This window comes from Apis florea, unplaced genomic scaffold (assembly GCF_048593485.1).
Source record: "Apis florea isolate Af1SG1 unplaced genomic scaffold, ASM4859348v1 contig_1615_pilon, whole genome shotgun sequence".
In the NCBI taxonomy this organism is placed as follows: Eukaryota; Metazoa; Arthropoda; class Insecta; order Hymenoptera; family Apidae; genus Apis; species Apis florea.
In genome coordinates this window covers 340734-354882 of record NW_028256416.1, presented here as the reverse complement: position 1 = coordinate 354882, position 14149 = coordinate 340734, and the positions used below count along the sequence as shown (strand labels likewise).

General features: G+C 37.0%; 1 protein-coding gene across 12 annotated transcripts in view; it reads right to left on the bottom strand.

The window, feature by feature from the left end:
- Positions 1-1325: 1325 nt before the first annotated feature.
- The window catches only part of LOC100869088 (protein kinase shaggy), a 38645-nt gene continuing 25821 nt past the window's right edge, over positions 1326-14149 (bottom strand). For 5 of the 12 annotated variants that reach the window (XM_003690232.4, XM_012490290.3, XM_012490306.3 and 2 more), the window contains 7 exons: positions 8075-8265; positions 7806-7889; positions 7372-7410; positions 6628-6738; positions 6216-6453; positions 5849-6042; positions 1326-3423 (listed from right to left, as the gene is read on the bottom strand). In XM_003690232.4, the coding sequence (XP_003690280.1) occupies positions 3055-3423; positions 5849-6042; positions 6216-6453; positions 6628-6738; positions 7372-7410; positions 7806-7889; positions 8075-8265 (1226 nt within the window). In that variant the 3' untranslated portion in view covers positions 1326-3054. Of the gene's footprint in view, positions 3424-5848; positions 6043-6215; positions 6454-6627; positions 6739-7371; positions 7411-7805; positions 7890-8074; positions 8266-12072; positions 13038-14149 lie in introns of those variants that run through there. The other 7 variants (XM_012490298.3, XM_012490312.3, XM_012490315.3 and 4 more) reach the window with 3 other exon arrangements.

Below are 14149 nucleotides of genomic sequence, written 5' to 3'. Positions count from 1 at the left end.
ATTACCAATTCTCTTTTTTCTTCTTCTTATTTCCAAGATGTCAATCGACAAAGGGAATTTAAATATACATCAATCTTACTACGTATTGTTCGAGCATATCAATAATTTAATAAGATATGCTCAGAACTTGCCGGATGTATCACGGCAAATGAAAGACAACATGGTTTCATTAAACAGAAGTTTAAATAATGATACATTAAAGTTTTAATAAGTAATTTTTCTTTCTTTCTTTTTCTTTTTTTTTTTTCTCGACCAAAATTGATAGAAATCGGAAGAAATAAATTATTATATAATTCTAAATAGCGAATAAAAAGATGATCGATATTTTTAAATCGATAAAAATTTCATGATCGATGTATATCTCGAGACGAATATTCGGATTCGTTTCTTTTTTGTTTTGTTTCAACGCGATAAGGGAAAATATCATTGTACGATTGTCAAAACATAAAGATTAGTTTTTTCTCCGGTATTAAAAGTGTATTCCGTTTTGCGTGTTCAGATTGGAAAACAAAAAGAGTTCGATAAATTTATCCGATTGTTCATATAGCAATGAGAAGCAATGAATTACAATTTAAATAATAGAAAAAAAAGAAAAAAAATTGTTCGTGTTAATGTTAATCGTAATTTAAAAACGTATCGTAATTTACATCGTATTAACGCGGTATTAAAAATTTTGAAACAAATCTTATCTTAGCATATCTCTTTCTCTCTCATTTTCGCTCACTTACTACTTTCATTCTGTCCCCCCTTCTGTCACACTCCCTTTCACATTTTCTGTTATTGATCTATCATCTGTCTTCCATTTTGTTCTTTCTCCCTTATTTTTCCTATTTTCTTAATCGAGTCTGTCCTTTCTGTCCTTTCTCTAAAAAAGAAGGGAACTGAAATAAATCATTCGGTATTGACTTTTTATCGATAGCCTCCTCTTTTTTTTCTTTTCTTTTCTCTCTCTCTTTTTTTTTTTTTTTTTTTTGCAGTTTCTTGAGACGCGATATGATATGTAGAAACGTGTAAAATGGCGGCTAACTCACGCGCAACTCATGCTCCGAAAGATCCAATTGCATAGAGGTCATCAATTTCGTGTCATTTAAAAAAATCGAAATTCATCGTGCGAAATATACAAAACTGTTTGTACACTTCTATTATAGTTTTTTTTTTTTTTTTTCGCCGCATAATTCTGCAAGACAATGAATTAACGAAGCGACCATCTCGATCTTCGACATCTCGATCAGGAAAGTCGGAAGTCACTCTATCCGACAACGTCGTTTCTTTCGAGAACATATAAAATATGCATGGTGATGCGTACGAAAGAATAATCTATATAATTCGCTTTATAAGTCTGTACTTACTACTGTCTGCTCTTCGCATGCTGATACAGAAATGAAAAAGAAACGTTACAAACATTTCTAAAATCCTGTTGACACAAGAAAAATAAATTGTGACAGGTTTAAAAAAGAAAATCGCACTCTGTAGAGTTTCGTCGCGTAGGATGAAAAATATCGCTCGGTTTATGGCCGAGAGTCCGTTAAAGAATATACAACGATAATCGTGTGACAATTAAATACGTAACGAATAAAGTACTCGAGTTAATTAGCGTTCATTTCATTAAATAGAGGATAGCGATTCGAATCGTCCAGGCATGGCTGACAATAGGCACGAACGAGTGTGTGAACGTAATACGAGAGTGTTTCACGTGTGTTTGTCGTGTCCCAATAATAGAAATTTTCTTTTGTGTCTCGTTCAAGATCATCAGATACATATTTCCTTTTTTCTTCTTCCTTTCTATTCTCGATCGTATCGATGTACGCAAACATATCTCACGTCGGAAACATAGTCTTTAATAGTCGATTTAGATAGAGATTGTGCACGCAAATTATTCTTGTAACGCGTTGTGTGTGACGTGTGTACGTGTGTGTTGTGTACGTGAGTGTATGTTTGTTAATCATCGTGACTTTTCCACGTGAAATTTTTCTCTTGCTTTACGAAAATATCGATCAACGCTCGAATTTTGAACACAATAAAAAATATTCCTAAGTGTTTCCGCGTATTTTATACATTATTACAATTATAATTATTGGAATCTTCGTCATTCCCTTTTCCCCGGTTCATTCGTCTCATGTACATTTTGGAGGGAACTTGCAACTTTTCTTACTCGTTCTTCGCGAAAAGCCTAGCGATTTTCTTATTCCTCTGTAAATCTTTAAAAGTCATCGATACAAGTGTCAAAAAAGCAAATAACTCTTATATATCTCTTTAATAATAGCTATTAATGTGTGTATTTGTATGTGTGTGTTCGTATCGTGTTCCGTTGAATGATAAAATGATCGACGACACAAGCGACGTGAATACTACAAGACACAATGTATGATGGTACATATCGTTTGTTTTCTCCTCAGCTAGAAAAAATTCGCGTTCATTTTTTCTTTTTGTCGTTTTGTCTCTTTCTTTCATTGTTTATAGCAATTATCGTTTAAAGTTAGTGGTTACGGGCCAGTTCCTATAATATATATATATATATATATACACATTAAATTCAATATTTTGTTGTTGTTGTTGTTGTTGTTGTTGTTATTTTTGGCAATAACGTGGCAATCAAGCACTCGCACACGCCACTCGAAATTTGGGCTATTCCCCAGGCGAACCCGTTACAAACAGGGGAACTATATATTTTAATAATTCTATTAATGATATCTCGTCATTCGTGTTTCAAGCAAACAAAGCTCAAAATACCAGACGGTATCGCCATTCGCATAAAGTTGAAAAAATTTACAATTAAGGGACTGTGTATGTATGTATCGTGTATGCTTTATGTTGCTTTATGGACATCCTCCTCAAAAGAATATCGATATTCCTTTCATTCGTTCGCTCTTCTATCTTGATCTACTTGAACTTTTTTCTTTTTTTTTCTTTTTTTTTTTTTTTTTTCCTTTTTTTTCGTTTTCTGTTAAGGCTAGTTTCTAACACGTGAATTCTTTCGGTTTTTCCGTCTCTTTCTTTCTCTTTGTGTCTTTCTCGTTTGTTGTTTAATTAATTACGTTAGAAATAAAAAGTAGCTTAAGCCATGTTCGATTGGCCGGGGTCTGTGTTCTTTGAGGTGGATAACGTGGCGTTCACGTTATTATCACTAACGTTACCACTGCTACCCGCGACAGGTTCTGACTGGCCTCCAGCGTTCTCCGAAGTCTGCATGTACTTCGGCTTTAGGATCGAGTTTAAAGATGGCTGAATCCGCAGCTCGTATTCTGTAAAGTTAAATAAAGGGGGGAGTTCTCGGCCATTTGGTAATCGCGTACCCTGCTCCCGAAGTTCATCGAAGAAAGGATGAGCGCATGCTTCTAACGGTGTGATTCGGCCGGATGGCGTATACTCTAGGAGACCAGCGACTAATTCCATCGCTTCCGGTGGCGTACGTGCCCTGAACACCTGCAAACAACCCCAAATCACGTTATTCCCTCCGCTCTTCCACCCTTTCCTTTTCTTTTATCATTTTTTATCATGGTTAATCCGTGGTTAACAAGGACAAGTCTTCAATTCGTCGTGTTTTTTTTTTTTTTTTTTTTGTGCAATTTTCATTTCTGTCCTCGTAAGAATATTTGGTTAGGAAGAAAAGACTTTGATTTTCGGGGCACGTTTCCTTTCCAAAGAAAGACTTATAGTAGAGGCAACAAGTTTTATCCGTTCAAAGATAAGATCATTGAATACGAAACCGATGTTGTTTAATTAGAGATTAAATGGAAAATACTTTTTTTTTCGTTTTGATTAAATTAAAATACAATATAAAATATAGGTAATTTTCAAAATTAACAATTTTCCGACGAAATTCTCTTTACACGATTCTCTCTATATCGCTTTCCTCGATTCTTCTCATGTGCAGCCAAGCTTGTCAACTCTTTCTCGTGTTCTTTTAATCATTTCTCGCTTGTTACGAATACATTACCATCAACAATACTTTTCGATACTTTTTAATCTTCGTCCAAACAAATTCTACCATATCTAATTAAATATTTTGTTGTTCATTATTATATTAATTGTTGTTCATCGAATCGAATTGATATAAAATATCGCGTGTTCATCGAGACGTTCATAGAATTAACGATAAAAAATTAGATCGAGAAAAAGATAGACGTATAAGAAATAATCTTAACTGAACAAAAATTTTTGCCTCTATTATATGAAATCACACAGCATTATATATATATATATATATAAATAGATTGAATGGAATCCTATAACGGCAAGCAATAAAAATACGGCAGCAACACGTTTTTAAAATTTAAAAATTTCCGTCCGATCTGTGTTGTATTAGGTGACGTATTATGTTATATTCGTTATTAGTAGATATGAGATGCATCGACTTTGACTAAATTTTACATTTGTTTTACGATGTAAAATTTGGGCTTTTGAAAAACAAAAAATGCATCTGATGTATGCATCAAATGTTTTCTGTTTTTTAATAAAACGTATTTATTTGAGGGGAAAAAAAAAAAAAAAAGAAGAAAGAGTTTTGGTCTGGAAGAATACGTAACAATTCGTGATTGATATAAAAATAAATTATATCGAATATTCGGATGGAACAAAAATGGAGAAGAAGAAAAATGAATCGTAAGATGATTTCGTGTCGATTTTTTGTCATCTGTTGCAAGGTATTAAAAAAAAAAAAAAAAAAAGGAGAGGGGGGGGGGGAGGACAAAAAAAAACATTAAATCGATACGAATTATCGCATATCGACTTTGACACATTAGGAGGTATTCATCGTTCACCACCAGAACATTAGAGTAAGTGATATATCAAGACTTTGAACGGGATTATTAATGTCAAAATGATTTTTTTTTTTTCTTCTTAAAATGTTAGCAATTGGTTAAAATAAAGGAATAACGACAATGAGTCGGTTTGGAAAATGAAGATGAAAAATGACAGAGAAAATGGATATTATATACGTGAATTTGAGAAAAGATGCACGTCGGGCGATTTTTGATGCAGAGAATCGAAATGAAGATGGTTTTCGTTTTCGTCGGGTGGTTCATCATCCTTCGTTTAGCGTAATTGAGCATCGTATCCTGATTATTTTTATCATTTCAGATGCTGAAAATATTGGTTACGTTGGTTAGTAATATCACGGACTAGAAAAAAAGAAAGAAAAAAAGAGAGAGAGAGAGAGAGAGAGAAAGGAATATTTGCTAGCGCAATAAGTGATAATATAAAGAAACATTGCGTTTTCAACAGGGGATCACTTACTCTAATCTTCTGGTGCTCCGTGGAACACTTTAGTCCACTCATTCGTTGAAGCATAAACTGTAACCACGAGTAACCATGTGTCTATGAATGTGATTAGAATCAATTCGTGTTGCAAAACCAATTAGAAAGAACGAAACCTTACCCTCGAACACGTTCTTTCGCTTTCCTTCTTTTTCTTTTTTTTTTTTCTTTTTCTTTTTCCTCACTTTTATGCTTGTACAAACATTTTTAGCGACAAGAAACATTATTACACCTGTACAAAGGCAATCGATTTTTTTTCTTTTCTTTTCTTTTCTTCTCAAAGTAGTTTCACGTTCGATTATTCATTATAATTAACGATTTCATTCATTAATTTTTTTATTTCTAGTTGTAAAAAAATAATATTTCATAAATCACTAATAATAGTATTTCTATAGCGAGTGAACCACCTACTCCGATAAATCATTGAAACGAGAGCGCACTCGTTTGGCTCACTCGTTTCACCCATTAGTCATGAACACCGAACATGTACGCAGTTACGAAATTAGACTAGGTAGACGAAGAACAGTGTCAACGGTGTACAGTGTTCTAGCTACAATATTATTAGAACAATTATACGGAGGTGATGGGCTACCTTTTGCCATGGATGCGCCTTAATTTGTGGGAATTTGAACTCGGTGTAATTGGGGTTCATCTCACGTATCTGATCACGTGTCGGGGTGCCGAGCACCTTGATGATCTCGACCAATTGATCCACTCCACTGTCCCCTGGGAATATTGGCTGGCCGAGCAATAATTCTGCTACTACGCAACCTGCGCTCCAAACATCTGTAAAATGCATGATAACTGCCCGTTAATTTCGTACGAATTTCGGGTAAAAAAGTGTGGACGAAAAAAAAAAAACAGAAAAAAAATTGAAAAAGCGAATTTTTCAACAATCACCCAATAGTTTATGAATAAATTGATCGTCGTGAAAATTTAATCGAATAACAATAACGTACCGATTTTTGTAGTATAATCAATAGCACCAAAGATCAATTCGGGCGCGCGATAGTAACGACTACAGATGTAAGACACGTTGGGCTCCCCTTTGACCAGATGTTTGGCGGAACCAAAATCACAGAGCTTAAGAACGCCAGATTCCGGGTCGAGGAGAAGATTTTGCGGTTTGATATCCCTGTGGCAGATTCCCAGCGAGTGGATATACGCCAGAGAACGGAATAATTGATACATATACAGCTGAAAAAGATATAGATGTAGAGGAATCCATGCTAGCCAATGTCGGGGGTATGAATCATTGCGAATAATCGTTCGATATATTTATATTATATGTACATATAAAGTTTAACGATTTTTAATTAAGGCGTGTAACACAGGCGTGTGACCGTTAGAATATAGAAAGAAAGAACTTACCTTAATGAAATTAATCGGTATGGTCTGCTTGCTCTTGTTATAATGCCGAGCAACTTTATACACAGTTTCAGGTATGTATTCCAGCACTAGGTTCAAATAAACCTCGTCCTTCTAAAAGAAATCCGCGGAAGATATCGGTTAATAGAGATGTTAACAGAGAGATCGATACACGTACGTGATCAGATAGGTGTCCCGTCTCAAAGGCACACGCGGCTCTAAATTGACGTCTAGTTTAAATCTAGTTTTGTTCACGCGCCAAGTACCTTTGAGCCGCACACACGCAACCACACACACACGCGCGCGCGCGCAATTCCAAAAGATTATTTTCTATAACTAGCCAAGCTGCATTAGCTACTACAACTTGAATAAAAAAAAAATAATGATCATTCAAGGCTATCGATACACATTGCACACTACTATGGAGGTAAAAGGAGGAAGAAGAAGAAGAAGAAGAAAAAAAAAAAAAAAAAAGTACGATAAATTTCTTGGAGTGGAGTGAACTTCTAATATGATTTCGTGACCAGGGCAAGTGACCTTGAGTAACAAGGATCTTTGACTCGCGTCTATAAATAACGGATTTAGCGTTCTCTACGTTGTTCACGCATAACTGGAATAACGAAACGCGTTAATCGGTTTTTTTTTTCTCATCTCTTTAATCTGCCTATATTTAAGCGGGATTGCCTAAATTTTCTCGAGAAAAGGATCTCTCCGTCAAAACTACTGGATACTCGCTTGTTCACTTACGTCCACATGAAAAACTGGATTAGTTGCGTTTAAGATGTTCTACAAAATAACACAACGTCGCATGCATTAAACAACGAATACTAGGCGTTTATTTAGAAACTTTTGTATCATTCGACAGAAATCAGAAGTATCGCTGCTATTATATAGCAAGATATATATATATATATATATATATATATATATCTTAATCAAAATCTTGGGAAAAAAAAAAAATTAGAAAAGAGAGAAAAGAAAAGAGAAGAAAGAAAGAAAGAAAGAAAGAAAGAAAGAAAGAAAGAATCGAGATAATTTATGTAACGTAAAAGATATCTAATTTGCGTAACGTAAAAGAAAAAAAAAAAGAAAGGAACATTTTCATAAATCATAATTTTATACGTTCAAAATTTCAATCGAGTGTACGAAAAATAGGAAATAATGGAATAACGAATAATTACCTTATCACCACTAGAATAGAAGAAATATTTCAGTTTCACGATGTTACAATGCTCGAGGCGCCGCATGATTTGCAATTCTCTGTTCTATAAATAAAAGGAAAAGAAAATTCGATTAATGCATACGATTCCATCGCGGTAATATGTTATCGTATTATGCTCACGATTCGTTACGAGAGTCAATAGAGATTAAAAGTTGCGCATTATCGTTTTTCCAAACAATTTATCGAGATAAAACGACGATACATTACGTTACCAAGGTTTTTCCTCACCTTAAATCGTTTATCTTGAAGAACTTTCTTGATGGCGACCAGTTCTTCCGTGTCGCATAATTTCGCTAGATATACAACGCCGAAGCTGCCGTTACCGATTACTTTAGTGTCTGTATAGGAGATCTCTTGGGGACGATCTGGACCAGCACCAGGTGTAGCCACCACGGTTGTAACTTTGTTGCCATCTCTATCTGCATTATACATCACACCGCCCATAGAAACAATCGAAAACCACAATGTAAAAAGATAAGAAAGATACAGCGAGGATGTAGAGGATTTTATTCTACGAGGCAATACCGATTATTGAATATCGATCGATCGTTTAACGCGTTCGTTCGTTCGCGAAAAAAACAGAAGTTATTGGTTCATTACTCGATCCGATGATTTCGATATCGATCATTAAACACGAATTTTAACGCGTTGCAGAGACAATTCAAATGCGATTCGTGAAACAGCCGCATCGTAACCGTATTAAATTTTCGAAATCGAAATACGCGAAGCGTACAATTAGAAAATTGAACAAGATTTTAATAAAAGTGGACAACAACAAAATTGAAAAAAAAAAAAAAAAAAAAACTATCGCAAGTTTAGAAGATTTGAAGTATTACGATTTATTTTTTCGATTAGTGAATGAAATTTAAATACTTTATAAACGAGAAATGTAAAATATAAATCTACCTATATCTTTTTACATGACTCTATCTCTTACATAAATATTATTAAGAATTGCGAATCGAATAAGAACAAGAGAGACAATTTATAATGATTTGAACATACATTGCTCCGTATATATTTGATTTGATCAAAAAATAATCTCGAAATTCGAAAACTTCTTTTCGAAATAAAGATGATAGAAAAGGGAGAGACAAAGAGAGAGAGAGAAAGAAAAGAAAAAACCTACGAGAAAAAAAGTTGGAGTCGACAAATGAGGAAACGATAAAAATAAGAATTGAACGATCAAATAAAACGAGATTCTCAAACGATGATATTTTTCTCTATATTCGTTCAAATGATTTTTCATTCTTGGCTATATAATAACATAAAAAAAAAAAAAAAAAAAAAAAAACTCTTGGAAATAAAATCATTAAAGATTCTTTCGAGGAGAATCGATGAGCGAATGGGATGAACAAAGAGAGAGAAAAAAAGAAAAGAAAAGAAGAAACATTGGCCACAAATCGCGGAAATGTAGAGTGCAATTATGGAGAACGAAATTACAAGACATTGTTACAATTTGCACGATCGTATCGATCCTTGCGATTGTCAGCGGACGAGAAGGATAACCTTGATAAGATACTACGATTAATAGATAATAACGTGCAACGTGCACGTTTGCGGACCGGTTCTCTTCTCGAACCATAGCTGAAAATAGCGCATAAATGAATCGAGCGGCAATCGGGATATCCGATCAAATTGACTCGCGATCAGCGGATGAATCGAAACGTGCGATCGAAGCCAACGATAAGACAATGCCACGTGGACCATGCTTTACTTCTTGACATTCCGCCAACATTTTTTCTCTTCGATTAACCTTTTCCTCTTCCGTCACCTCTCCCCCCCCTCTCCCCTCCCCCCTCGATTTAGTAGCATTATCTCTAAGTTTCGATTTAGAGCGAACGCGCAACCGCGATCAATTGAATTTCTTCCGCTTTGTTTACTCGCCGTTTAGAAACAATTTGAACGCAAATGGCTCGAATCGATGAAGGAATTTCAGGTTGAACGGGTTCTCCCTCCCTTCATTACGCAACGGTACGATTATAATCGTACGGATTTTCCTTCTCCACGTAATGTATCTCATCGATACGAGGAAAATACGAACAATTTTACAACACGTCTCGAGCATCGATCGACTCTTTAACTCCTTCGTCAATTCTATTCATATTTCTAAATTGGTTTAATCCCATTGAAAGCATATTTCGTACCGCGCAATATAATATACAACGTTTCTTCCGTCTGCTCGACAGTACTATTCGTACGGTACGATAAAAGTATTACGATAAAAAATCTATCTCGAACCGTTACGACAAATGTACTTATTTTCATGTTTCTCTCTGTATAACACGACAGTTGTTACGTGACACTTAAAAAAAAAAAAAAAAAAAGAAAATGTAGATACAAGAGAATGGCAAGATGGCGTTGAATGCAAATGCGAATTTATTTCGAAGCGTTACTTTCGATCGTTACCGTCGACTTGTCCATGTTGCAAACAGTGTCGAGGAGTCTGTCGAATCGAATATTACCGGCTCGAAAACGCTCGTACATGAGAATCGATCCGTGAAGATGGAAAAGAGAGCAGAAGAAGAAGAGTATTTTTGTTCGAGGGAATGATGGGGGGAGGGGAGGAGGTTTCTGAAACTAGTCGGACTACGTGCTCCCTATTTTCCGTATAGAGATACGTAAAAGTGGGTCAAGCGGTGGCGATCTCTGGTTGCATCCGAGCCAGGTGGTAAATCCAGCATGCGACAAAAAGTGCAACAACGGCGGAACCAGGATGCACGTCACTCCTTTTGTCGCGCGCATCCCAGGATTCCGCCACCTTCTTTCTACCCGATCGAGAAATCACCCATGACATTTTTTTGCCTTACGGTTCAACGGTGTCGCCACCATTTCACGATTCTTTCTCACAACGAGATTTCGACCGACCTTCGATCAAAGGGATAGCGATCCAAATTTGAGTTTTGAGAGGAAGATTTTAAACACCTTCAGGATTCAAGGTTTTCAATCATTCTTGAATTTCAACTCGTGTTTGGATCGAACAATCGATTGTGTCTTTATTATTTAATTATACGTGTAGTTTTCAAAAAACAATTTTGATACAAGTTGTGATATCCTCCGTCGAGAGAGAATATTTTCAACCTAAGTCTTTTCCATTGAAAAATGCTACTTGGATAGACGTTCGACCAAGTTGATGAAACTTGCGCATTCCAGCGTTGTATAAATATTTAAAAAGTTTTATCAAGTAGCGAATCTGACCGATGCACTTCCCCCAAGTTCGATGCAAATCTCATGTTTGGTAAATGGCAATTTCGAATTTGTTGTTTCGACATATGGAAATTTTTTACAAATGTGCCCCAACAACAGATTGAAACTTCCCTCCAAATTTTCTACGTCTACGCCTTTTTTCTTTTCCTTTTTTTTCTCTCTCCTTCTTTTCTTACAACGTCAAACCTCTGACGTAGCAACCGTATGAAAAATAATATCCGTGGGTCGACGCACATAACAAAAATAAATATGAATAACAAGGGATAAATGTCAGTGGGTCGATGTATTATTTCTCGTTCACCAATTCTTCTTTCTTTGCTCATCTGTCTCGCATTTCTAACCTTTCCCGCTCGAATGCCACTTTATATAAAAATCGGATCAAACGTTCCCTTTAACAAACGACTCTTTACATCGAATACTTTTATCCCGATTATCCGAAATCGATCTTTTCCCCATCTATTCTTCTCAAATTTATCTCACGAATTATTTCGTGACTTGGACGATCGAAGAGAATTCGCATCGAAAATTAAAGGTAAAAAGCTCACGCTCCGCGTGACTATAGATAGATAGATAGATAGATTCTGTGTACAAAGAATAACCGAGCGGTGAATAGTCGAATACTTTGATTTCGTTATGGTCGAAGATATTTCGAGTACAATGTACGCATCGAGATTAGAACGCGGTCAAACACGGTGGAAACGGTGTATAAATCACGCCTACGATTATTCGAGCGTCGATAAATCGAACGGAATCTAAATCAAAATTTCGACGAGGATCTAAATGATTCGAGATAACGATAAAACTGGAAGAGAATCTGTCTGAAAAATCGGAAATATATCTGACGAAAAATACGTATATATATATATATGTGTGTGTGTGTGTGTGTGTGTATCATCGTATAGGTACTCGTATTTCACCACGTTCACGCGATCGTCGTCACGAGTTGGAAGATGCAACAGAAGCGAGGCCAATTCTTGGAACAACGATTCTTCCTTCCAATCTGAAACCAGTCAACTTACGTCTCCTGTTCCTCAGACGGCGCAGGAATTTGTAGAATTTTTTGTACGCGGTGTTCGCCTCCTTGCTACTCAACTCCATCGCGCTCTTCGCCCTTTCATGCTTCTGCTGTCCGGACGGACAGAATTTCGGATATCGCCAGTGTTGGCACGGCTCTGACCAGTCCAACGTGGCAGCGGGTGCCATTGTGATCTTCGTTTCGAAGGTGATTTCGAGAATCAGCGGTAAAAAAAAAAAAAAAAGGAGAGAAAGAAAAAAAAGCAACGCACTCGATATTTCCGCGTGCTAAGATTTAGCCAAGGATAGGCCAACCGGTCGATTCACCGGTTAAATTTCGCTATACTCTATAACAGTTTTAAGCACACGGATATTCACAAATATTCGCAGACTTGGAAACGCAGATTTGGAAGGTGACCAGCTACACTAATATTAACATCGTGTCAAGGACGACGATGTCGGTCATAATCGAGTTCACCGTACGTCTTTCATCCCGTGGTTCGGGAAGAAGAATCGGTTAAAACGAATTAAAACGGTCCTCGATTCGATGGTTACGCGGCGTGGTCACGCGCCATTGTTCAATCAAATTGTTTCGCTCGCGAGAAAACGGGATAAGATTCGATTCTAACGCACGCACCTGTCGATTTATTTATTTCTCACACACTCGTTACTTCTGCTTAAACCGAGATCGAGTCCGGTGGTTAAACCATCGAATAATCGATTCGAGATTTCACACTTTATTTCACAATTCGGTTGGAAAATTGGCATTCGAATTGGGAAAGCGCGAAACAAAGATCGTTTCGAAAGATGGTCGAGACGGATCACTGTATAGCAGTAGATCACCACCGACGGTGGCGAAATCGCGCGACGATCGTCCCGATGCGTGTCGTCGTTCGCATTCCAACCGGCCACCTCGTCGCAGAAAACGTTCTCGTTCCACGGCGTCTCGGCACGCGACTAAACCGAACGCAGCCGCCAATCGCCATTACCCGCGAAACAATCAACGTGCTGGAGGGAGGGGGGAGGGACGCCAGAGGGAGGGGGAACGACACTTTTCTCTCTTCCTCCGCGCTGCATTTCCTACTTTCCCCCTCCCCCCCCCTTTCTTCCCCTACTTTTCACCGTTTTCGTTCTCGCTCCTGTTTATCTCTCGTATATTTGATTATCGCCCACCATTTTTATTAGATTTTTTTTATTATTAAAAAAGATCTCCCCTTATCGAACGAGAAATTTCATCACGCGATGATACTTAACTTTTCAACGTTTTTTTTTTTTATTTTTAATCTAAATTCGGTGTATCTCACGCGCTTTTTTCTGCTAATTTTCGCAAATCCTCCTCGCTGTTCCTCTATCGCGTTCGCGCGATTAAAACTCGTTTCATTTTATTCCGTTCCACGATAGATAACGCGATCTCGACGCGTCTGCAATTATGCAGATTAGATAATCATCGCCGACATCGTGCAGTCCAACCAATTAGATTAGAAAGAAAGTTGAGCCGAACACAATCGACCAGATTATTTCCAAAAAGAAGAAGAAGAAAAAAAAAAAACAAGTCCAGACGGATATTTATTATCGCGCAAGATGGATCGAAACGAGAAACAAATTTGAGAAAAAGGGAAATTGGATACGAATTTATATATATATATATTTTATTATTCGTAAACTCGACAGTACGCGCGCGACACTAGAGGATTATTCACGATAAAATCTATTTATAGTAGATCGCGTCGTCAATGACGGACGTTACGTCGGATTAAGTAGAACGTGCCAGTTTTGCAAAGTAGAATTTCGCGGTTGGCCGTGCAACAACCGTGAGGATACTCGCTTCAAAACTTTTTAACGTATCGCGACCGTCTCGCCGGTCCGATCGCTCCCCGCCGATTATCCAATCGATATCGTTCAACTTTCGTTCCAACATTCTCGTCTCAAGACGCGATCTTTCACCTTTTATCAGCATTTTCGATCCGAAAAACTTCCGTCCGTCGAACCGTCGTGCGTAAGAAAAAAGAAATTGAACTAGCTAGTCTCGCGAATGAAACGTTGGTAGGGAAAAACGTAACGTAAGAAAACGGGGAGGGAAGA